At 49.4% G+C, this 25,557-nt stretch overlaps 1 protein-coding gene across 2 annotated transcripts in view; it reads right to left on the bottom strand.

Annotated features, from left to right (window-relative positions):
• Positions 1-25,557, bottom strand: part of ITGA11 (integrin subunit alpha 11) — a 167,720-nt gene that overhangs the window by 58,998 nt on the left and 83,165 nt on the right. For both annotated transcript variants that reach the window (XM_019503937.1, XM_019503936.1), the window contains exons 5-13: positions 21,797-21,911; positions 19,512-19,639; positions 17,894-18,042; positions 16,662-16,806; positions 15,485-15,650; positions 13,924-13,994; positions 9,373-9,517; positions 4,315-4,463; positions 2,072-2,212 (exon numbers count right to left, since the gene is read on the bottom strand). In XM_019503937.1, the coding sequence (XP_019359482.1) occupies positions 2,072-2,212; positions 4,315-4,463; positions 9,373-9,517; positions 13,924-13,994; positions 15,485-15,650; positions 16,662-16,806; positions 17,894-18,042; positions 19,512-19,639; positions 21,797-21,911 (1,209 nt within the window). The remainder of the gene's footprint in view (positions 1-2,071; positions 2,213-4,314; positions 4,464-9,372; positions 9,518-13,923; positions 13,995-15,484; positions 15,651-16,661; positions 16,807-17,893; positions 18,043-19,511; positions 19,640-21,796; positions 21,912-25,557) is intronic.

Raw genomic sequence — 25,557 nt, 5'->3', positions numbered from 1 at the left:
GCCACAGGCTGTTTCCCCAGGAAAGTCATGGAGCCCTGCTTATCAAATCAGTTCTGCTGACTTCATTAGCATTGCCGCTATATAATATCACCGTGGCCCTATTGCAAAAACCCTTATCAGCCCACGCAGCCTACTTGAGTCCCAGCCCAGAGCCAAAGAAACCAGGGCCTGCAAAAACAGCCCGGATTGGTGTTGGGAAAGCCAGCACTTGCTGCAGAGCGTGAGGGCGTGGTTTCCATTGCCAGAATCCCTCCATTGTTAAAAGCCCACCTCCACTTCCGTAGGGTTCAGGGGTAGGGAAGAGTCAGCTGCCTCTCTTTACATCCCTCCCTGAGACAGAGCTACTCAACATGTTGTCTCAAAGCAAAGCGAGACCAAGAGGAATTTTTCAAATGTTGTTTTCTTCTTGCGTGGTTATGCAATGTTAGCGAGCACATGGGGCATGCTAGGGGGACTTTGTGGCCATCGTGGGCCTGTCCCTGCCTGGAAAACACCATCAGCGCTCACGCTAGAAAGTCTCTCTCTCGTCTTTGCCATTGCCACCCCACTCACTGCAATCCAAACCCTACTCCGTGTCCAGCGGAGAGATTTACACTCATCCTTGTCCTAGTAATAAGAACCAGGCTGCATTCCTTGCTTTTTTTCTTTCCTTTTCTTTTTTTAACAGCCTTGTTAGGGTTATAAATCTTGTGAAAAGCTGTGAGGATGTCCAGCGTGACGTGGAGGGATGACTCTTCCTTTCTGTGAAGACTATATCAAGCCATTCCCCCAGAGAGCCTGCAATCCTAGAGGAAATCATAACAGAGCTACTGCATTCTACCAAAATTTGCCCAGCAAGGGAGGCAAAGTAATTCTCAACTGCTCCCACCTTTGTCACAAGTGGCGTGTACACACGTACTAACTTTCTGACAGTTAAGCCAACTTTACTTTTTTAAGTCAACTTAACTGTCAGAGCGTACATATGCAAGTGGAACAGAGCTGACTTCAATGCAACACAAGATAATATACCTCAGAGGTGTATTATCTTGTGTCGTATTAGTTAAGTCAATTTAGTTCATAAGGTGGCTGCCACCATGTGAAGGAGCTGTATGTGTGTACGCTCCAATGTGGCTTAACTTAAGGCGACTTAGTTAAGTCACTTTATTTTAAGTTGACTTAGTACATGGGTATGCACCCAAGGAAGCAATAGGGAATCAGGCAATGCTGTCACAGAGGCCTGTGCTGATGCGTATTTTGCTCCCATTGTACTACAGGCTTCAGTGACTGGATGAAAGTTTTGTCCACTGCCCTCCACCATGGGTGTAATTCTGTAAGACAGGCTCTGAGGGGCCTGAGAGTCCCCAGCTAGCAGCATCAAGGGTGTTTGTACCCCTATCTATACACCAGCTCCACTCAGTGACCTGAGGGCCTCCAAAGCCAGAGGGGCCTGGTCCTATAAAGTGCTTAGCACGTTTTATTTGGGGGCTGAGAAACCTCAGTTCCCTCCTCCTACCAAACTGAGGGCTGAAGGTGATGAGGGAAAAGCTTTTAGGGAAAAAGTCTTGTGGAACTGAACAGAAACACCATGAGATTGCCTAGAGAGAAGTGTAGACATACAGAATTTAATACAGAGCTAGATGTTTTCTTGTGCTGCTTGGACCTGAGCTGCTGGCTGAGCTCTCCTAGAAGGATTTTGTCACCAGAAGAGAATTTTCTCTTTAACGTATAGGGTGATCCCACAAAACCCCCATGGGCAAGTTTCCATTGTGTGTGTAACTCTATGGGGTTTTTCCACAACGCGAGTATAGCCTGAGTCAAGAGGCAACAGGCAGGGGGAGAAGCTGATGAGACAGGCCAGCCCCCTCTATGTTGCATGGACCCAGCTCCAAAGCAGTGATGGGAAGAGCCAGGGCTAGAAGGTCCCAATGTCGCACTGTCCGGTCCAAAACCTGCTGAGTGAATGGGAGTCTTTCCACTAATTTCCAGTGCGGGGACAGGCTGTGGGCTCAGGACCACATCACAGAACAGCTAATGCAAGGAAACACCACCCCCCTGCCGCCCCCCAATAACAGGACAAAGCTTGGGGACTTACCTGTCTTAAAACATAGACATAAACCTTCCCCCTCTCCCAGTTTTCGCTGAAGTACATGGGAGCTCCCACCAACAAGATATCGGTGACGCCATCACCGTCGATGTCAACGGAATTTATCTCACTTCCATAGTAGGAGCCGATCTGCAAAAAAAGGGTAGGGAAAAAGCGATCGGAAAGTAAATAAGGGTACGGCCCGACTTCTCCACCTCCTTCTACTCCTGAAGCGATTGAACACAGCAGGGTCAAACACACCCAGGGCAAGCAGGATTTTCAGTCTGCTGGAAGCAGGCATTTGGACGCAGCGTCTAGACAGATGTCCAGGAAAGAAACAGTAATGCTAGAAGATTAACGATCAAACCCAGTCCCTTTCTCTGGTCTTGCTGCATCCGCTTGGTGTTATATTTTCATGTGGAGCTGGGCTCTGAAGGACAGCTAGTCCAAGTGTGTTTGTGTGTGTACATATATATATTTATTTATACACACATACACACTGTATTTCATGGCGTATAGATTGACATGGTGCATAGGTCAACCCTCAGCTTTCTGATCTGAAAGGTAAGTATTTTCACAGGCATGGTCTACAAGCTGTACCCATGCTGCTCGCAGGGGATGGGGCCAGACTCACTGAGCACCAAGCCTGGCCCCATCCCTGTCCCCGACCCCTGTGAGCGGTGCTGGGCTTGGTGCCACTCACAGGGGATAGGGCCAGGGCCAAGCCAGGCACTCAGTTGGCATGGTCCCATCCCCTGCGAGCGGAGCTGGCATGGTGTATAAGTCAAGTTTGATTTTTAAGACACAAAAATTGGGCTTCAAAACCCAATCTATACATTGTGAAATATGGTATCTATCTATCTATCTATCATATATGGACATTTAACCCAAAAGGCTTCTTGAGAGCCTGTGGATCTGTGATCCACCTGCTAGGCAGCACTCTCTCGCTGGGGCAATCTCACATGCAACTGACTCCCACAGTCGTTGCTCAGACAGGTTTGAAAGGGTCGATCTGAGGGATACCATAGATCTCAGTCACGATTCTGGCGCCAGCCCTACCCGCACACGGGGAAAGCTCAGATCTGGAGATGAAAGCTATGGCTCCTTCACCGCCAGGGACCCCAGGAAACCTCCGGGCCTCCCTACAGGGGTGTTCATAACACTGCTGCTTTCTGCCCAGCTGCCAGAGACTGTCCTGTCTTCTCATATTCCTTGGGGACAGTTCTTATGTGTAATTATGTGTAGTTAGCCAACCTGATCAGAAGGTGCCAGAGAATTTTTCTGCTTCGGGGCAAAATTTGCACAGGGTGAAATTCACCCTTTGTCAGTGAGCTGTTGCTTACACAGACTTATGCCTCCCCGATTTAGTTAGTCTATCAGGTGCAACTCTGTCCTGCCTTCTGCCTGACTTCAGATTAACACAGGTAACTGCGCTGTGCTGGAAAGAGAAAGCCAAGGGCACTGGGGGGAGAAAGCCCACACTTCTCTCTTCACAACCGCAGCAGGGGAAATGGCGGTACTAAAAGTGCTCATTGAAATATCCCAGTCCTGTGGGTCAAGTGTGGTGGGGTGAAATCCTGATCATAAGCTTCAGAAACATAGGATCATTGGCAAGCCAGGCTGGAAGGGACCTCACAAGGTCATCTAGTCCAGCCGCTGCTCAACGCAGGATCATCCTGACCATCCCAGACAAGTGTCTACCCAACTGGCTCTTGCAAATGTCCAGGGATGGAGATTGCACAGCTTCTCTAGGTGCCCGTTCCCATGCTTGAGCACCCTCAGAGCCAGAAAGTTCCTCCTCTTCTCCAACCTGTTTCCCCTGAGGCAGCTTGAAGACATTGCTCCTAGTCCTCCCCTCTGACCACAGAAAAAAACCCCATCTCCATCCTCTCTGTAATCACCCTTTGGGTTGCTGAAGACTGTTATCAAATCCCCTCTGTCTTCTCTTCTCCAGACTAAATAACCCTAGGTCTTTCAGCGTTCCCCTTAAGTCTTGTTTTACCCTTACAGAGTAAAATGCCGCCCCAAACCCTTTGGAGCAGATCCACAGCTGATGTACATGGAAGTCATTGCAATGAAGCCAATGGATCTCTGCTAATTTATGTCAGATAAAGGCACTGCCTTATGTCCTTCAGGTCCGTTGGATGAGAAACCTGACAGGGCTCAATGCGACTAGTGACAACAGCCACATATTATAGTGCATTTTGTCTTGCAGAATTGAAGCTTTGGAGATCTTTCAATATAGGTTTTACCTGCTCTCCTTTCAGGGACTGGTGAATAGTTAGGTTTCTGTTGTTGTGCATGGTGAAAATAATGACTTTCCCAGTGTGGTTGAATCTGGGGGCTCCTGCTACATAAATCCGGTCATGCGTCGGCGAAAGCACAGAGGTGACGGTGTAACCTGGGACAGGGAAAGAAAGTCAACACAAACCTGGAATCGACCTACAAATAGCAGCAAAGCTGGAGTGTCAGGCACCAGCCAAGTACACATAACAAATGACACAGATTAATCTGGATTCCAGAAAGCTGCTGAATCAATTGAACGTTGTGTTTTCTAGCTGGAAAAATAAGTGTCCTGATTAAGTTCTTTACTTGGCTCTGGCTAGACAGATGGAATCAATGCTTATCATATCACTGCCCGCTCCTCTCTTTGAAACGTTTCCTTTATTGCAGCGCTGTTGACCGGCAGTCTGCGTTTGATTAGCTGCAGGCTGCTAACACAGCCCTGGCTGCTTCCCAGATCAGCAAACTGGAAACCGCGATTTCTCAAAAGATAAAGTCATTCAAGCATATTTGACTACTCTTAACACTGCGCTTTGAAGTGCCTCTGCATTTGCTGCTTGGGTTTTAATCCCAGCCCTTGACAATTGAGATTAGTGCTAAAACTATGCAAGGCTTAGAGGCTGCCGGCAAACCCAAGGCAGAAGAACACGGCAGTAGAAGCAAGTCCATTTCAGCTCCTGATAATCATGGGTGCGTATGCGCGTACTAACTTTCTGACAGTTAAGCTGACTTAACTTTTTAAAGTTGACTTAACTCTCACAGTGTACATACATATGTGGAACAAAGTTGCATTAAGCGCAGTGCACGATAACACATCTCTGAGGTGTATTATCTTGTGTTGCATTAGTTAAGTCAACTTAACACACAAGATGTTAAGGAGCTGTATGTGTGTATGCTCCAACGTGACTTAATTTAAGTTGACTTCGTTAAGTCACTTTATTTTAAGCCAACTTAGTACACATGTACACCCCCAAAGTTACTTTATGGAAAATTATACAAACCATGACCCTACCTTTGTACAGAGCACAATGCACTATTCCCCACAGCTGACTAGCAAACACCAGCTCTGAAAAGGTTTCACAACCCCAAAAACGTCTATGGATATTTGATATCAAAATTAGCGATAGTATAAAACTTGTAACTCTGTGGTGAACCTCAGTTCATGAACCCCATGATAAATATGCGAGCTCACACTTTATATTCAGCCTACGCAGAGTTTACAGATGATTAACAGGTGCTTTAATAAGTGGTTAATCAATTGCTACAGACCAACAGATTGGTAGAGTGTTTCTAACCATCTGTAACCCCTTCTGCTGATGGCTGTATAATAATCCATAACACATGTGGATCATTGCATACTTCCAGCATGTACTGACCATTTATTGACCTGCCCCCTATAAATCATTTGTAAATGTAACTTTGATGTAGAGTGACACCAAACCCTATAGTCTTGGATGGTTGGGTATCAAGACGCCCATTCAGCATGCCAAAACCCTTCTCCCAGCCTTACCCTGCTCTGGAAGGAGGCAGGCATTTTCGACTTGGTCTAAAGGAGGGACCGTAACACGCTCATTATGCCAATTGAAAGGTGGAAAGTGTCAGTGACACAGGGAAGGAGGCTGAAGACAGCCGAGCTGCTCTCTGCCTTATTAATCACTGTGTGTGTGCAGTGAGATTGCAGAGCCCCTGAGAAAGAGAGTTGGCCTTTATCACTGATAACCGTCTGGGAGGAATATTGAAGAGATCGACTCTTCCTCATTATGGAGAAGGGGAAAACATGGGAGCACATGGCAGGAAGGCTCTGCTGTGGGCATGGTGCATGGGGTGGAAGGCTCTGCTGTGGGCATGGTGCATGGGGTGCAGAACAGGATAGGATAATTGGGTTGAGAAATATGAACCATGCTAATTATGGGATAACCCTAGTCCCAGGGCTGGCTGTGGCCAGTTTGGCCAGAGCCGACCAGGAGTAACCAGCAACCAGTGAGCCCAGCCATTTACTCCCATGTTGGGCTGGGGATCACTGGTACCTTGACATGCTGAAAGGCAAACTGCAGAGGTCCAGTGGGCATCCTAGATGGCATTCAAAGGGGTTGAGTCTGCTAAGCTTTGATATCCTGTCCCAGGCTGGAGCTCCTGCAACAGACTATTCCGAATCTGCCCCCAAGGGCCTCTGCTGTATAGAAAACATCCCTGAAGCACCTGCTTTGGGGCCAGGGTGACACTGGTCTTCCTCTTGCATTCAGTAGAGGCTGAATCACATGGGGCACAGCCCTCAGCACTGATGGGACTACATGTCATAGAAGGTGATGGTGAAACCTCTGGGTTGCTTGAATTTAGCAAGACAGGTTGAAAGGAGGTGGCCACGGGCACCAGAGAAAGCCCTCGGATGGGTGTACAGGTGTGGAGATCACTGGCTGAGGATGGGTGTTCTTGGTCCAATTCAACCTTGGGGGCCAGGGGTTTCCAGCACCAAGTGGCAAAGAGGGAAGGGTATTTTTAAGCAAAGAGAAAGGACCTGGATTTTTTTTTTGTTTGCAAAACAGGATTCAAGCACAAATGAAAGAGGGTCAAGGCCTTGCTGTGCCACTGTCCCAGGTATTCTCATTGCATGGGCTAGTTCAAAGGGGCTCTCTCCCCACAAGCCTCAAGCAGGTCTGTTATCAACCACAGAGGGTCAAGAAGGCAGTAGCTGGATCAGCCTTGGGTTTAGGGGCTGGGATTGGGATGGAGACTGCATCCCCTGTTAGCTAGCAGAGCCTACGAGGCTCCCATTTACTGGTGAGTCTGGCTGGACCCTACTGTAGCTAGTGGTTCTGATGGGGCACATGCAGCCGTGTGCCTTAGACATGGCGTTTACTATTTCAGCTCTCTCTAAACAAAGGGGTCCTTCCTTTAGCACAAGGCAAAGGTGGCCCGTGAACCCATCAGCCTCAGTGAGGTTTGGGATGGCCCGTAGATCAGAGACCTGCTCACTGAATATCCCTTGCCCCCATGCTCCAGCCTGTGTCCAGCAAATATATTGGGCCAGACCCTGGACCCTGCTTGTTTACACTTGACATGGGCCAAGACATGTGTGCAGTGATAGCTCTAGACCCTGGAGTTGCTGAATCTGAGGAGGCTGGCTGCTCTATATTGCATGGGGTCTGCTCTAGCTGCTGGGAGTGAGATGCCTCAACATCCTTGGCCTGGTCCCACTATGACTTCCTCTGCCAGGAAGTTGTTCTACACTGCAGGACTCCCTATGAAGGGTCCCCAACAAGGCACAAGACTGTCACTGGTCCAGGACACAATACTGCCTATGCTGGGCCTGGGGCCAGTAGTTTTATTAGCACAAGGTATGGGAGGCTGCCTTTGCTAAAGAGCTCTGCTTTCCTCAGCTGTTTCAAATGAGGATATTGAAGAAGACAGCCATGTCACTGCACCCTGCAGTCTAGGTACGGCCACCGTGGACCTCTTCAAAGGTTGCTCCACCAGGAAACAGGCTCCGCTCACCCGCTCGTGCTCTGCACGCATCCAGCTGGGAATGAAGGCAACAGGGAAGAGGGGCCAGCAGCATGCTAAGGGCTTCATGTATTCAACAGCAGCGGCCCAGGAGTGACTTGGAGTGGCTCAGGAATGACTTATGCCAGGCACGTCTTATCCAGATCATTTTGGGACTGATGTGTGCAAAGCATGAGAGCGTAGGCAGGGCTTATCTCCCTGTGCCATGACTGAGAGCTTTGCCGCTGCAGTGTAGGCAGACCCTTGCCACCTCCGCTCCAGGCATGGCAGATATAACCACAGACAGATGAATGTGATCTTTGCTTGGTGCCTGTTAGCCTTTGGCTGTGCTTGGCTAACAGGCATATCCAGGGGCTGTAATTTTGAGAAATGCCTGGAGGTAGCAGAATTCAGGAACCAGGTAGGTTATAAGGTGCCTTTGACACTGATACTGGTTTTATGACACATTGGGTACAGCTACATGAGATGCTTTAAGGCACATTATCCTAAATTTAAAGTGCATTAGGGTGCACGTCTACACATGCATGCCCTTAATGTGGTTTAAAAATGGTGATTTGGGGCTAATCATGCCTAAAGTTGATACCTGAAAATGCAGGTATCAAATTTAGGTGAGAATAGTTAAAGCGCATTAACGCATGTGTAGACACATTAAATCGCATTCATGCTGTGTATGTGGACTGACTTGGGATTAACTTTAGTTCCAAGTCAGTCCACACAGCGTTAATACACATTAACACCTGTATGTGCAGATGCCTGCTTAAACCTGTTTAATGAGCATTAAGCTAATGTGCATTAAAACTTAGGTGTGCTTAAATGCACGTGCAGATACATACGCTCATTATAACCTGCCTGATTCTGAATTCTCCGCACTCGTGAAAGGTGAGAATGACCCTCCTCCGTTTCGATAGGCCTTGTCCTCCCAGTAATCAGCTTCTTGTTGTTTGTCTGCTACCCCTGGGAATTTCTTTCCCTGGTCTTAAGCTCCTTTTTACTACACTGTATTGGCTTTTGCTGCTCAGGCCTGCCGAAGAACGCCTTGCATTCAAAAGCTTGTCTAACTCTATCCCAACTATGCAGCTGTTCCAGTAAGAGAGATCACCCTAAGAACTGCTTGCCTTTTGCATAATTTCTGCACCATCACAGCTACAACACCACTCTTTAGTCATACCATTTCATCAGGATTTTTTAAATCCCCCTAGGATGGATTAGAGAGAGCCTGAGCCACATTTGAATAGCTCTCACATTTGGATGGTGTGCGCACTCCTGCAGACATTGGCTTTCCTCTGGATCCTTCCAAAGGCCCAGGCGTCAGTGGTGCTGAGTACACATATGATGGGTAGCATATCTCACACAGCCCTGCCTTACCCCATGCAACTGAGTACCTGCCATTGCATTTTACTTAAACTGATATTTCCATGAGCATTAACATCTGCTAGCAGCAAGCACAGGGCAGCGCTTGCCAAAAAACCCTGGCCAAGTCATGAATGTAGCTGTGGGTATAGAAGCCCTCCGTGCCATTTCCTTACCAAGGTAGGCGCCGTGATTTTTCAGCTCTTCGGGGAACTCTTGGAGATACGATTCCCGATGGGGAATAATTCTCCCGCTGCTGGTTTCCTTTAGCACTGCGCCGTTCCAGTCGTAGGCTCCCACGGCCCCCAGCAAAATCCCGTCCTGTGGGGAAAACAAAGCTCTCAGAGCATCTTGCAATGTAACCGTTGGGACCCAACACTTTGCAGTCCCAGCAAGCCTCGTGGGCGGATGGAAAGCCAATAGCACAGAAAGGGGCATTGCCACGAAGCAGGACATCCTGGGCTGGCTGTTGTAGCCCCCCAGTGCAGATACATGTGCATCACTGCACACACAAGTGCAAGGTGAGCTTCCTAGCTGAATTCACAAGAGCACTTGCTAGCTGGCCAAGTGATTCCTTTCCAGGAGAAGAAAACACCCTATTTGCAGCTCTCTGGGCCACATCTCCCCAGGCGCACCCATTCTCTGCTAAGAGCCACCTCTGCTATATCCTGTGCTCCTGACAAGCAGGCATCAGGTCCCAGGACTTCTGGACACATCCTCGGCACTCAGGTGGTCCCGCTACTCACGCACAGCAGTCCGATGCATCACGCATGCCACGAGGACCAGCTTCAGCCATGCTTTTGGTAAATGCATCCTCGTGGGGTGCTCTGCTCCCACAGTTAGCTGCTCCAGACAGCAAGAAAAGGCAACGGCCAGCGTGATGGGTGACCTTGCCCTGGGGGCTGCTCTAAGTTATGCCTGAGGCCACGCTGGCCCAGGCAGCCTAGGACTGGGAAAGCACAAAAGTGTCTGCCAGGACCTTTCTCCAGTCCCCCTGGGGTGCTGGATCCAGCACGGTTCAGCTGGACCCTGGGACTGGGCCCAGTATTAACTAGGCTGGAAACCAGTCTGTTCCATCATCATGTGCGGCAGCAGCCAGCTCATCCTCGCCTGCGGAGGAGCTTAATTACAAGGGCATCTAAAACCCAAGTCTGACTCAAAGGAGCCTAAGCCAATCCTATGCTAAAAATAACATGAGATAATGGGGCTCAGTGCAATGCTAGTTGCTTTCCCTGTCCCCGGGGATTGCCAACGGGGACTCCCAGAGCTCGTCCACACCGCCAAGGGGGAGCTGCTCGAGGGTGCTTGGGTGGAGATGCTCCCAGAGCTCCCTTAAATCACATTGCCGTGCACACAAAGAGCCTGTGCACATCCGCGTGCGTGCAGCTCAGCTGGGACTAGCAGTAAAAAGCCATTCTCTTGAGTGGCAATGAACGTTACCGGCCGTGACACGTGTTGCTCCGTCTCCACTGAAAACCACCTCCTGGGGTTGCGAACGGGGCTCTGATTTAGGAGCCCGGCTCATCTGCTCCCAAGGGCTGAGCTGCTGAAAGCTGAGCCGCCCCACCTCGGGCCCACGTAACCTTCCTCCTGAAACCCAGGCCTGCATCAAGGCAGAGTTGGCCCGAGCGGGTGTTGAGATGTGAACCACGCTCAGGCCAAGGGCAGGGCAGGGGGATGGGTCCAGTTTGAAGGCTGGTCCCTTAAGATGCTGGCATTGAGAAATCCCCCAGCCTTTCCAGAGCTGCAGGATACGGCCCAGATGGAAATTGCACTTGGATCCAACAGTGAGGGGTCAATCAGTCCAAATCTGCCTCCCCCCATCTCCTCCACATGCAGATGGAAGTGGCGGGCCGGATTCCGGGGTGATTTCTGGGCTTATCTCTGTTTAAAATATCCCTCGCCATATAGAGACAATGACTCCTCTCCTTGGGCATGTGGAAACGGCTTGATTGAAGCCAGATGTCCGAGAGAAATGAGAAGAACAAGGAGGATCCAGTAAGTCTTTTTTTTTTTTTTTTTTGCCTATAGGAAATTTATCAGCGTTTTTGGGAGCTTCCCTGCAATTTTAATTCCAAGGCCACATATGTATTTGGCTTGATGACTCTATAGGTTATAGGAAAAACATAAAGGAGTCATTCCCACAAATCACTCAGGCCATCTACAGACAGCAAAGGGAATTTTGCAAGGGAAGCAGCAAGCAAGCAAAAATCTCCAAAGCGTTCCTCGAAAGATGTGTGCATTCAAAGCACCAGAACGATACGTTCAACCAGGTCTTTTCTTTCCAACAGTCCCCTTGTCTTTGCAACAGTCGGCATGATCTTAGTGCGATCCTCCTTTGCGTTGGGTCACGTTGCATTTCACCGGTTTGCTTGATGTCTTGTGAAGAGCACCTGGCATTCGACAGCAGCTCGGTTTCTGTGCACCACGTCCCGGTGCCAAGTGAGCTGACTCTGAAGCATCCTCCGGCGCGCCAGCTTTTCCAGACTTCCCAGCTTTGGCAAGATGACGGACGAACAGAAATCTATCCTCGAGAAACAGAAATGCAAGGCTGGAGACGGGTGAAACGCTCCAGGTTCTCCACGCCAAGAAGTAGCGCTGACTGCTCCACTACCCTCCTGGATGCTGGACAGCAGATGTGAACAGGTGCGGAGAAAGGCAGGATGAAAAGCAACGTGGAGGAAGTGGAGCTTTTTAGGCAGCCGCTCCGTGAGTCACGCTGGAAACTTTCAGCCCCGGGGCATCCAGCGCCAAGTCTGCAGAGAGCTAAAGGTCCACATCACACCCGGGTCTGATTTAAGAGCTCAGCCTGCTCTCAGCTCCAGACAGCTGCAAGCATTTCAAGCTGTGTTGACTTTTTAATGCCAGAATCACCTTCCTTTCTTGGCCTGGTCCAAAGCCCAGCCAAGCTGAAGGATTGATGCCAGCTGACGGTGTGCACGTGGAGTCTGCCTGCAGCCTCAGCACAACGCACGGGCCCCGGGGTACGGACAGGCCACCGAATGATGGAGATACAGGGAACTGACTGTGCGGAAGCTGCTGGTGGTGACCGTCCACGTGTGCACATGGCTGCCCTAAAGTAAGGGGAAGCAAAAGCAGGGCAGCTTAGCTCTCCGTGAGTGTTTGTCTGTGCATGCCCTCACCTCACTTCTGCACCCGGGTGCAGAATCACGTCCCTCCTCCTCTGCGTCCTGGCACGGCATTTCCAAGGCCAGAGAAGCAGGAGCGTTGAGCGCTCAGACCATGTCCTGCAGGGACCTTTCTGCCCCGCAGGCCCCCAAGGGGGTGTGGGAATAGCTAGGTGAAGCCCCTCTCGCTAGCTGCCCAGCCTGGCAGGGCATGTGGGTCTCAGCTGGGGGGACAACGGGGGTGCTAGAGGCTTTAGTGATGCTATAGTAATATAATAATACTGCAGAGGCCTGTGTCCAATAGAAGACAGACATTAGTGGTGCACGCCCCATCCCCTCTCAGCATCCTCTAACCCCATTTCTCCCATCCCATTTCTCTAATGCTCCTGTCCTGGAACCACAGGAGCCAAGCACTGCCCAGCTGCTCCAAGGGAGCCTGGGAAGTCCTCTGAATGCATGCACCTAGGAGCAGAAGACCTCCTGGTCTAGCTCTCAGGTTCCCCCGTGCTGGGATGTGTCCAAGTTGCAGCCCAGAGGATCATGCGGGCTGAGACCTGCTTCACTGGTTCTCCATGGCAGCCTCTAGCATGCCTCTTTGGTTTCGACGGCACACGGGACAGTGGTGAGCATACCATCACCCGTGCTTGGGGAGATGGCAACAGGCCTCTCGGCCCAGCCTCGGGGAAGGAGGACGGACTTCCCACTAATGACCTGGGTCCACGGTGCAGCTCCTGGCTCTGCCACAGACTCCTGCTGCGAGCTGAGTCCTGTCCCTTGATGTCTCAACACTTCGTCAGGTTGGAAGGGACCTCGAGAGATCAACTAGTCCAACCGGGCATCGAACCTGTGACATTGGCTCACCGCTTCTTCTTTCTGGTTTATTTGGACAGTGAACACTAGCATTGCCCTTCCCTTCTCCACCCAGAGCCAGTCGCTTGAGAAAGAGAAGCCCACTGCTGAGGCTACATAATCATCCGCCCCTTTCATTTGGGGTTTGTTGGATAACGAGTTTGTAAATATGACAAGACGTCAGATAAACATCCCCGCCAAGCTCTGGGCTGACGGCCTCCCTGGCCCGATCCCTGCTAGTGCGAACCCCCGTGCAAACTGCTTCCTCCAGCTTATCCGGACTAGCTCCCTCCGGGGAGGTTCAGGTGCGGTCTCCAGGATGCCACGTACCGATCAGGTAACGGGTGAAGGCTAAACTCGACTCTGGGGAAAACTGATGCGGCTGCCCTGACTTTGCTGCGGCTGTGGCAGGGCTGGGTTGGGCCGCTAGATGCCCGATGAGGATGGCTTTCATTTTAAAGTGTATTTGTTGCATTCTTCACAGAATAGCGAGAGCTATTGAATGCTATAAAGAATGAAATGGAAACACAGGACTGTTTCTGGATACTTGATCTAGGCCTCGGAAGAATAGAGGGACCTGCGAGAACGTGAGCTCTCTTTTGATTCCAGTGCTACAGATCAGAAACAACTGGATACAGCACTACAAGAGCATTAATTCATGGACCAGGAAACAACCCACCACGCCTGCTTTCCATAGGATGGCTACCCCAAAAATATGCCAACAGGAGACGCACAAAGCTGCTCGCTTACTTCCACAATGTGTGATGAAAACCCAGTCTGGGACATCTCCAGTCCAAAGGAGATTTCATTCTTGTTGGTGCCTAAAATAAAAAAAAGAGGAGTTGAATGTAAAGATGCTGTCTGGGTAAGATGACCGGTTATCCGCAGGGACGAGATAAAACGAACTCCTGCCTTATGTGGGTCGTTTGCAAGGAATGGTTATCTCCTCCGCCGCGGTCTCTGGACTTAATTACACTCAAGTCAATTTATATGAGCCACGGATCAGACAAGTACACAGTGCAAATCCTGCCGCTGTAGAAATGACTCATTTTCTCACAGTCGTAAAAACCTGTAGCTTAGGATAATCCCACCATATATGGTAGAGTAGAGCAAAATATTCTGGGAAAAAACCTTTTTCACTAAAAAAAAATTTTTTTTAAAAAATCATCAAAAATTGTGGCTTGCTAATCCACGGGGAGGGGATCAAATTATTTTGGCCGGGAAGAGACAAAAATTTAAAGCGTCAAAATGTTCCTTCCCTTCTGCCCGATTTGAATGAAATATTTCGCCATTTTCTTTCCACCCAGCAATGTTTTGTTTTGAAATTAGCTTCATCCCATTCAAATAAAAGGTAAAAAAATATGGCAGAAAAGGAACTATTTGGCTTGACCTGAAATGAAATTATTTTTGGGAAAACAGAAACGGTTTAATTTCGGGTTGACCTGAAAAAACAAAATGCTTGGTTTGACAAAGAAACCAAGAGAGCAATGAGCCCAACCTTTCTGTAACGTCTGGCATTCGAGTGTCTCCCTTACGCAGGCAGGATTATGGTGATTTTGGGCTGCTTAGATCTTGCCACACAAGAATGGATTTCCATGGGGTTAATAAAGAAAAAAAGCACTAAATTGACTCGAAGGCTACGCCTAGATCAAATTTCAAAGGCCTTCGACACACCAGGGAAGCATTAGCATTCTTCACTTCAGGGACTTTTCCCATGGGAAACGTTAGGTGACCCTCACGTGGGGGTTGTTGCTGGTCCCTCTGCGTTGGACACGTGCAAAGTGTTCAGCAGCAGGGGTCTCCTATCCCACGTAATTAAAAAAAATGTAGCTCGTTAAGTTATGATTTAAGGGATTCCAGAACAAAGGACATTTTTCATGTTGGGAAAATGCCCAGCAGACTCCAGTCATGTTGGAAAATTGGATTAAATGGAGGGTTGTAATGGCCTGCTCCAAATAAAGGGCAGTTCTGTTTGGAAACCGAAGCTGATTTTTATGCCCCTTCTGGCAGCCGGTCGTAGCCTTTGTAGACACAAGCCCTCCCCTCGCTAGACTCAAGACACCCCTCAGAAAATGCTGACTTTTAGCTTTTGCTCGTTTTTTGACTGTGGAGGGAACTCAGAAAGCCCACGACCAGTCAGAGTGGTTTGGGCACTGGATTCCTGTCCAAAACCTCGGGATTTCTCTTGCAGGTATTTGCACACCTACGTGTGCTAACACTGAGCGGGTGCGAATCACCGCCCTATGGTGTGACCTGTAAGGCGAGCTGAAGGAAGAAGTGCCAGTTTGAGCAGGTAACGCAGATCACTCACCTTCCAAACTAAATATCCTTTCTCCCAGGGCATCCACGATATCCTTGAGCGCGGCTTCATCGGTGACGTTAAAGAAATGCTTGTCATCCGGGTCACTTGCTATAAATTTTATTTCGTTCAAAAACGTTTCCGGGTTGATTCCTCTTCTGTTGTAATAGCCCAGCACCTGCGTTGCAAACACAAGTCTCCGAGTCCTCCCGCGCATGTTTTACAAAACACTGCAAGCCAAACCGTCCCTGCCTGCCTTTTCCCGCCCTGTTGCAGGCTGGGTCCAGGACCTGAGCACTGCAATCATCCACATCCATGCCAGAGGTTTTCTTTACACCACCTGATGGCACCTTGGCTTTGGTGATCTCATTGATGACCCTGTATTATTACCCGTTTGCCCCCGGGAAAGCAGAGGCAGAGAGAGGGCAAGACAGCAAAGGCATCCTGACTCCTACCTACTCTTAACCGGAGGTCTTGTGTGAATCTAGTGGGAGTCAAAGGGCCTCATTTGTCTTCTTGCCTCTGCCATTGACTTGCTGCTAGGCTTTGGGCAAGCTAATTTCCCTCTCTGAGCTCAGGTTTTCTGCCGGTAAAGCAAGGGTGAGGACGCACCCCAGCTTTGGGAAGCACTCGGAGAGCTGCGACAAAAACCCCTCCGTAATAGTTCAGGATCCAGTGCAAAGGCGTCCCAGACACCTCCAGACCTTACAAATTACAATATCACCTTTGTTACTGCCGATAAGAAACTAAAAGCCCTGGCAGCTCTTTTGCAGGTGACTTTTGCTCAGAGTTAGGACAAGGTTGGGCTGTGCCAGTGCTCCTTCTGGGGCTTAAAGCTGGTGGTTTCTAGCTGAAGGGTCTTGTCCTTCCGCTCAGGATCAGTCCGGTGCCATATTCAGGGACCCCGGGTCACATTGGTATGGGCTGGGGTGGGGGGTTGCTTTCCTCTGTAGCAGTGGCCCTCTCCCTGGGATCTCTTGAGTGTATATAAAGAGCCTTTTAGAGCAGCGGGACATTGGCTGCCGCGGTCCCCCTCCTTTTCCTGTGACAGGTGTGGGTGTGATGACTTGTGTTGCGTCAGGGTTGACAGTAGTTTCACTCAGGTGATGGATTTGTCTGGGAGGGTTTGCACAGGCCTGATCCAGGGGCTGGACTAGATGGGACCTCTGGAGACGGGGCAGGGACTTACAGCCACAGCGTATCTGGTGACGTTGTCCCGCTCGCTGTCCTCGATCACCTTCTCCAGGTCCGGGCTGTCGTGGGACTCGCCATCGGTTATCACAATCATCACTTTCTTGGCTCCTTTCCGCCCGCCTTTCTGAAAGGCTTCTGAGCTGAAACGGCAGAAACACGGGGGCGTTCAAAACAGACAGCTGATGCTTAGCTTGCCCGAAGGGGAGCGCTGTGCTGAGACCCCCTCTGATCAGAGCCCCCCTGTATACGGACCCCCATCAGGGCACGTTTCACAAGCAGTCCTGAGCTCAGACCCCTCCGTGAAACGCTCCCCGTCGTGTCTGAGCTCCTCTTGTCTGAGTCAGGCCACAGCGCTCATCCCACCCGGACGGACCTGGATCCAAGTGCCTGAGTCACTGACCACAGACGGTTGTTTTAATGGGCTGCTGCTTCCTGTGTTACAAGGGCAACGTGCCAGGATGCAGGCTCTGCCGAGAGCTTTCTGCCCCAAACCAGGGGTCTTCTCCCCAAGCAGACCCGGTGGCCGTCCTGGCCTGGAGGACTGGTGCAGCTGACCAAGCACGGACCCAGCCCTTCATTAAAATGGGCCTGCCAATTAGGTCATGCATAACCAGTGCATGAAGGCTGAAGTTGTCTTAATTGCACGTGGCTAATTAGGCCACGAAGCAAGATGAACCATGATCTGCAGGTTGGTCTTGAGGCCGGTCTGCAGCAGAGTGGACGGGGCTGGGCTGGGCGAGCCGTGTCCCCGGCTTGACCCATATTCCAAAGGGGGAGATGTGGGGGACAAACAGACCTGATCCTGGCTCCACCCCACCCACGGCAGGGGTGTGGAAAGCCGGCTCCATCAGACAGCTGGGCATTTCCCTGCTCGGTGCCTCCTGACCACAGGCCCAGCATGGAGGTATGACAGAGATGGCCTGGGGGCAGGAAACCTGGACAGTGCACAGCTGGAAACCCCTGGCTAGAGGGAAAGCCCCCGGGGACCATCAGCAGCCTCAGGCAGCTGCAGGATGGCATGGGGGTGTCAAGGTGGGATCCCCTCGCCCTGAGCATCCCTGCAGCTGGGGAATGTGCCCAAAAGGTGAGGAGCTATCATTAAGGCCTTGTCTAGAAGGATCCCCTAGTGCAAGGGGCTGTCGTTTTTGTAACCGCACGTCTCGAAAGAAAGAACAAAAGGCCAGACTTGACCCTCGCAGACAGTTTAAATGCATCTCTCTGCTTTACCGAGCAAACTCGATGCCGTAGGCCGTCCTGGTCTCGGTGCCTCCTCGCTGCTCGATGTGGCTAGCGGCTTCCACCACGTCTTTGACGGATCTGTAGTCATTTAGGTGAAACTCGTGGACAACGTCTTCTCCATACTGGACAACGCCCACCTAGGAACGAAAGGAGCTTTACATAGGACCCGGACAGGTCACAGCATAGCAGTCGCCTGAGAACAAAAAGGGCGGTTTGACCAAGCAGGTGAAGTGTCAGCCCAAGTGCATTTGCTGCCTGCTGCATGATTTACTAGCAATGGGGGGGTTGGAGGAAGGGTGGGAAGGAACAAGGACATCTGCAAGGGAAGCAGGTCTTTCTCTACCTGCGCTGCGCTGGGCTCCAAGTAAAATCCCTAGCAGGCATGTTCCTACTGCGAAGATGACAGGATAGCTTCCGTTAGTGACCTGCACACATTAAAATGCATGAGGGCACTTGGCAATTTGCATATGTTTAAAGGAGTGGAATTAAACAGCTTCTTGTGGTGGCAAAGCTGAGGCTTCTTGTAGTCCCGGGCCCAGAAGAACATGCTGCAACTCCGTGCAGGGAAAACCCCCGTGCCAAGTGGGTTCGGAGGGCAGGGGACAGAGAAGAGCAGCAGGAAAAGGAGGAGGCCTCGCGGTGCAGAGACAGCAGGGACAAGGGAACCCAAAAGAGGGCTTGCAATAGTATTTCTGCCAATGCTTGAGTGGAAGGTAACGATCCACTAAAAATGTGCAATGATGGAGCGGGTCACAAGCTAGGTCTGCTCTGAGCTGGAAGACCTGGCAAAACAGCAGCTGGGAGTTGGATACCAAAATCTGTCCCTTCAGAGGGCATCCTCTAGACGCCTCTTGCATGCAACGTGCAGGGAAGGCGCTGCATATACGTGCATTCATGAGGGTCCTTTGCTGCACGCAGTTGCAATGAAATATGGCCAAGTCCTCACCACCTCTGCCTGCCTTTTCCCCCAATGGCCGGTGACAACACGAACCCAGCATTGATCCTACGCTACCCACGCCCAGCCCTCAGCAGTGGCAGCTCATAGCAAAGGACGAGGGCAGGTCCGGGTTTGGCTGAGAGCTGAGATGCGCGGGCCATGCTAATGACCACACTTACGAGCACCTGCAGGGTTCAGCGGTTTCACTGGTCCCAGATAGAAGCCCCTTCTGTCCCCTTCTCCCCTGCTTTTCCTGCCATCTCAGTCATGCACTTGGGCACAAACCATGCACTTGGGCTCTTGCAAGGCCCAAGGGAGCTGATAAGAAAATGAGGAATTGCTCTTCTCTGCTGCAAAAAATACATCTCCAGAGAGCAGGACTTCTTAAATGCCGCAAGACTGAACTCTCCATCCTCCGCCCTCGCCTGCTCTCAGCGTGTGGGTTGCTCCTTTCTCCATTGCTCATTTAAGAGCATTAATGGGAACATTATTTCCATAGGTTTGGCTTTAACATCTATACACTGAAGGTTTGTTTTGATAAAGCACTTTGCCAAACTACAGTACTCTGGCAAAAGAAGGGCCCCTGCTCCTCATCAATAGGCCAGGGAAACGTGTATCATGTGGAACAACATACATGCACATGCACCGGCTCGTCACAGAGGTGCTTACTTGTATCTGTCCAGGGCCAATGTAGAACTTTTTCAAGATGTTTATCAGGAAATGCTGGACTTCAACCCAAGGATATATGCTGTTTGATCCATCCAGAACGATGATTATGTCCATGTACGTTTGGCACCCTGTGAAAAATATCCAGAAAGACCTTGGCAACCATTGTTAAGTTGAAATTTATGGCTATATTCCTGGCAGTCAGAGACTTACTCATGCTGCTTGTTTGAAAAGTCTTATTTCAGTTAAAGACCTTCAGGTTGGATTCACTTAAGCATGATAGAGGGCGTGCACCCCCATTCATTATCAGCTTGACCAGGACAAAAGGCTGAGGAACTTTTGGAGAATGAAACTCAGCAGCCTCAGCTTTCTGCTTCAAATCTGGTTGCATATATAACTTCAGAGCAACTGAGCCATTGAGGCCAGATTTTTGGTATCATTACTCAACACTTTGCTCTTGATTTGAGTGAAGCAATTCATAGACGCTCAGTTCAGTGAAATGCTTAAGCAGATGCTTAATTTCAGTGTGCCCAAATGCCTCCCTGAAGTCCCTGGCAGAGGGAGGTGGTGCTCACCCGGCAAGCACGGCAGCATCTGAGCCTTGGAAGCTCCTGGGGGCAAAGACCTTGTGTTCCTCTGCATTTAATGCTTTACTCAGCCTATTGACAGAGCTCAGTTCATAGATTCAGAGATGTTTGGGTCGGAAAGGACCTCAGTAGACCACAGAATCGGCCTCCTGCCCTGGGTAGGAAAGGGCGCTGGGGTCAGATGATCCCAGCCAGGTGCTTGTCCAGGCTCCTCTTGAAGACCCCTGGGGTAGGGGACAGCACCACTTCCCTTGGAGCCCCTTCCAGATTCTGGCCACCCTTACCATAAAGAAGTTAACAATACAAGGTTGGTATTTCCTTAGGACAGACTCCCACTGAAGCCTCAATAAAGGCTGAGACTAATATATATATATTATACACACACACACTTCTCCAACCATATATATATCCTTATATATATATATATATATATATATATGGTTGGGGGGAATTTATACACATACACACATATATACATAGATAGATAGATAGATAGATAGACAGACAGACAGATAGATTGATAGATCAATAGATAGATCGATAGATATAGCTATAGACATAGATATAATTGGAGATATATGTGTATGTATGTAGATATAGATCTATCTATTGATCTCTCTATTGATCTATCTATCTATATTTGAAGGATTTAGAAAATGGCTTGTTTCAAAGATGAAATGGGACAGGTTAGTGCGGTATAGCTTTCTTTTGTGCCTTCCTATTCTGCAGTGTGGTTTGGATTACTGGTTGGAGGGGCAGAAGTAGGGGGGTCCTACCATGGACCATGTCACATTTATTGGTTATGTGATACTATCCAAAGGACCCAACAAACTCAGAAATCATGGGCAGTGAGCTTGAGCAGTCTCTCATTAGATGCTTTGAATGGGAGGATACCCTTTCTTTCGTTTCATGCTGTACCATAAAATGATGCTGGGTAACCGTTCTGCCAAGGTATTGGTGAATTTACAGCTCTCAAGAAGGTTGCTGCAGCAATCTTGGATGGACAAAAATTTGCAATGGCATCAGGACAGCAATGGGAGACCTCCACCCCACTGTCTACAGAGTTATATTGTGATGGGAAGTCAAAATAGACAAATTGCTAATGGGCTTTTCATGTTTTCCTCCCTGTCACCCCAAAATGGAGGTTTCTATAGAATGAGACCCATCATCTATAGATCTAGATACTGAATTAAGTGGCTTGATCCTTCGCAGGTGCTAAAGGCACAGATTTCTCACAATAATCACGATGGATTCAAAGCACATAAGACAATCAGACTACTGATTCAATGCCTAAATACAGGATCAGAGATCTAATTTTAGGAACCTAGGTCTGAAAACGCTGGCCAAAATTTTTCAGGTTTAGGAATTCACTTTGTTTTGAGTGGCCAATGCCTGCATTCCTTCCTTATTTTGCCTTCCTCCTATGCTGGATACTTTTATTTCTGTTTTTTTGGAAGAATGAAGTATTTTGTCTTCCCAACGTGTCACTCAGAAGGAAAATGTGTACCAGATGTCTGTGCGTCTATCCCCCTTTGAACCACTTTTCTGGAATAATTTCCTTTGCTATCTCACCGCCTCCTAAAAATACTGACATGGCTTTGTTTTCTCAATGGTATGTGAAGCGATTAAAGAACAAAAAATCTATTTAACTTCAAAAGCAGGGTTTGACTTAGAGGCTACATAACAGATCGCGTCTCGTACTCTGGAGAGCGGGAGCGACGGTCTTGGAGAATCTGAAGTTGGAGTTCACCCTGGAGCACATTCCTGTGGTGTAGTAAGAGCTTCCACACTCGTGGGACCAGAGAGGGCTGCACGCCTACAAAGAAATCAGGAAAAACAAAGCATCAGAGAGGGATTTAAATCTGTCCCTTTGGAGACCATTGCCTTGCAGGCTAGAAAGACCAAGGAGGAATGAGTGCAGTCCCTATATGCTTGACTCGGGAGCTATTCTGGCCAAGCACCTCTGGCGGATTGTAGACAAGGAGGGCTGGAAGGGACCTCAGGAGGTCACATCTAGTCCAACCCAGTGTCAAAGCAGGACCAGCCCCAACTACATCATCCCAGACAAGGCTTTGTCTAGATGGGGCTTAAAAACCTCCAAGGATGGAGACTTCCCCACCTCTCTGGGTAACCCATTCCAGTGCTTTGCTATCCTCCTCATGAGAAAGTTTTTCCTATACTATCTCCGTCTATGCAGAAAAGCACGCCCCAAATCATGCCGTGGTGAGACTGCATCTGCTGAGGATTAGGTGGGTAAGCAGAGGCATTTGCTGGGGCTGGTCCAGGCCTGGAAGATGGTGCAGAAAGTAAAAATGAGGGGGGGATGACCTCAGTGAGGAAGAAACCAGGATTTTCCTGTTTCCTAGATGCTTGTGGGTTGACCAAGCCCTTGGTTCAATTTTAGATGTCACCGTACCCTTCCTCAGGCCTGAGGAAGGGTATGGTAACACCCAAAAGCTTGCCTGTGTCCATCCCAATGATGCAGTTGGCCCAATAAAAGATATTGCCCACAAGAATTCATGCCTCTAGCATATTTCCTGGACCATCTCCTCAGCCCTACTGAGTAAGGAGGTGATCCCCAGTCTCTTTTCCAAATGCAAAATCCTGGGAGGGTGGATCAGTTGTGGGGTCCACCCAGGCAGGTGCAACTTTCTTGCCTGTGGCAAGGGGTCAGAGCTGGAATACCCTAGTATCCTGCCCCAATATTTTACACTGTAGAGCAGCTTCCTTCCAGGCTTCAGCCGGGGCTTAGAAAAATTCTCATCCTGTCACATAAAGATCTAGATTTGTATGCATTGGCAGGCACAGCAGACAGGGCCAAGATAGCAGCCTGCCAAGAGACAGCAGCGGTGGTATCAGAATGGCAGGAATGCGGGGACCCGATCTCCACGCTCCATTTCTCACGAACCCGTGACAGCATTTAGCACTAGGGACATGCAACTGCTTAGGACTGACTACCCCCAACCCATCGTCCTGCTGGCACAACGCACGCTGGGATGGGTGAGCCGCTCAGGCAGTTGCACCCTACCGCTTTTCTGTGAAAGAGAAAGGGGGGCTGAATTTTCACCCATCTGCAAGCTGTTTGTTCACTAGCTGCACTCAGAAAAGTGCCTGTAGGAGTTTGGTTGTGCTTGGCCATAGTCATGCTAAGGCAGAGTAAGCTACGGTGCCGAAAAGCAGTATGGGAGAAAGAGGCCTCCAGACTGTTGGATGACCCAGTAAGAAAGAATACATATAAATGCACTAACGAGCAAAAGGACATTGCAGGGAGGATGAAAACAGCAGCTACCAACATAAAAGTTTGACCTTACTAATGAAAGTGCAGGTGCTTGGACTTGGGAAACAGAACAAAGGAAAATGAATGACTTGACAGAGACATAAGAGTGGGCACAAGATGGGGGGAAGCATGCAAGTATAAATATAGGAGTTGGAAGACCTGTCTCTTGTAGAGGAGCATGAATAATGCATGGTGTCTCTAGCTGTCAAGGGCAAGCTTCACTAAGCTGGGCAGACCAATTACTGTGCTGCCCAACAAGAAGCAACCTACCTGAGCTTTGCTACTGAACATGTTATTTAATTTAATGAGGATTAAACCCCGTGACGTGTACAGGCGCCCATATTTCAGTTGCATTTCCTGCATTGCCCTCAGGTTGTGGAACGTGGCTTGTTAGTGCCGGCCTCCCAAAACATACAGACTTCAGCAGTCTGTGTATCAAAAGCAACAGCAACAAGATATCATCCGAGAAAACACTTTGCACATCTCAGAACAACACGGGAGTGCCAGCATGTGCTGTTGCATGCTTCCTGGTTTGCACATGCAGTCTCACATGTGTCAGGTGGGTTTCCAGCCACTTCATTGAATCATGGAGAAGTCGGGTTGGAAGGGACCTCCAGAGATTGTCTAATAGTGCTGTGCGAAATTTCGCCACCAGTTTTGTTTTGATGATGTTTCGACCTGCTTTGAGGCCAAAACAGCAAAATCAAAATGAAACAGATATGGTTGAAACAGCCTCGAAATGAAATGAGGCAAGTCGAAACGTTTCGCCGTTTCTACGCTGTTTTGATGTTTCGCCCATACACTATAATGGGGAAGGACAAAACAACTGATAACTTTTGTTATTTCTGGCCACATCTGGCTAAAACTTGCCGAAATAGTAGCACCTTCTGAGGGAATAAAGTGTGCCAAGTTTCAAGAAGATAGGTGCAGGGGGTTAGGAGAACCCACACTTCAAAATCTTGAGAGCCAAACTTGTGTCATGTGTATGTGTTAAGCCACAGGGGGTGAAAACTGCAGGGGTGGTGACCCCTGCTGAGGCCACAGAGCCTGCCAAGTTTCAAGGAGAGCTTTAGCTGCAGTTCCCCCCAAAGCCCTGCACTTATCTCCTTGAAACTTGGCAGGCTTTGTGGCCTCACCAGGGGCCACCACCCCTGCAGTTTTCACCCCCTGTGGTGTAACACACATACGTGACATGAGTTTGCTTTCAAGAATTTGGGGTGCAGTTTCTCTGAACCCCCTGCACCTATCTTCCTGAAACTTGGCAGGCTTTGTGGCCTCAGTAGGGGCTACCATCCCTGCAGTATTGAACCCGGCTTAACACATCCACGTGACATGAATTTTGCTTTCAAGATTTTGGGGTCCTGTTTTCCCAAACTCCCTACACCTATCTTCTTGAAACTTAGCAGGCTTTGTGGCTCATCAGGGCCTAGTGACCCTGCAGTTTTGACCTCACTGTGGCTTAATACATACACGTGACATGAGTTTTGCTCTCAAGATTTTGGGGTGCATTTTCTCTGAACCCCCTACACCTATCTTCTTAAAATGTGGCATGCATCACAATCTCAGAAGGGGCTACCATTTCTGCAAGTTTCATCCAAATCTGTCAGAAATGACAAAGTTATAGGCTGTTTTGACCTTCCCCATTATATCCTACGGGCGAAATGGCGAAACAGGGTCGAAATGGGAAAACGTTTTGACAGAACGAAATGAAACAGCTGTTTCAACTTGGAACAGAAGTCAAAATGAAACACTGTTCTGTTGAAATGTTGCAACGCTGGTCAAAATGGCATGCTTCCTCTTCACGCAGCCCTACCGGGTACGGCTATGCCCCCACCTGAGGCAGGACCACCCCATTGAAAGGTGATTCATTGTTCGGAGTGCCATGTCTTGCCCAGATGAAACCCAGCATGCAGAGGCCTGTGGCTGAAAGTCTGGCTCATGGTGCCAGCAGAATGTGCATTTGAAAGATTAATGGGTTTCAAAAACATGGTCTGGAGACTCTGCCACCTTGGAAAGAGTTTGATGACAGAGACCTTGCACCTATGGAGACTCACGCCCACCCTCAGAGCTGAATAAACCATGCGCGTGGTTTCTTTTATGAATTAAACAGACAGGGCAATAGCCAGAGGGCTGTCATTGCTGAGATCTTGGGGAGAGATTCAATATACGACCCCCCCCCCCCAAG

This window comes from Gavialis gangeticus, unplaced genomic scaffold (assembly GCF_001723915.1).
Source record: "Gavialis gangeticus isolate Ggan-Ray unplaced genomic scaffold, GavGan_comp1, whole genome shotgun sequence".
Taxonomy (NCBI): domain Eukaryota; kingdom Metazoa; phylum Chordata; order Crocodylia; family Gavialidae; genus Gavialis; species Gavialis gangeticus.
Note: the sequence above shows the minus strand (reverse complement) of the source record. Positions and strands in the feature narration are given on the sequence as shown.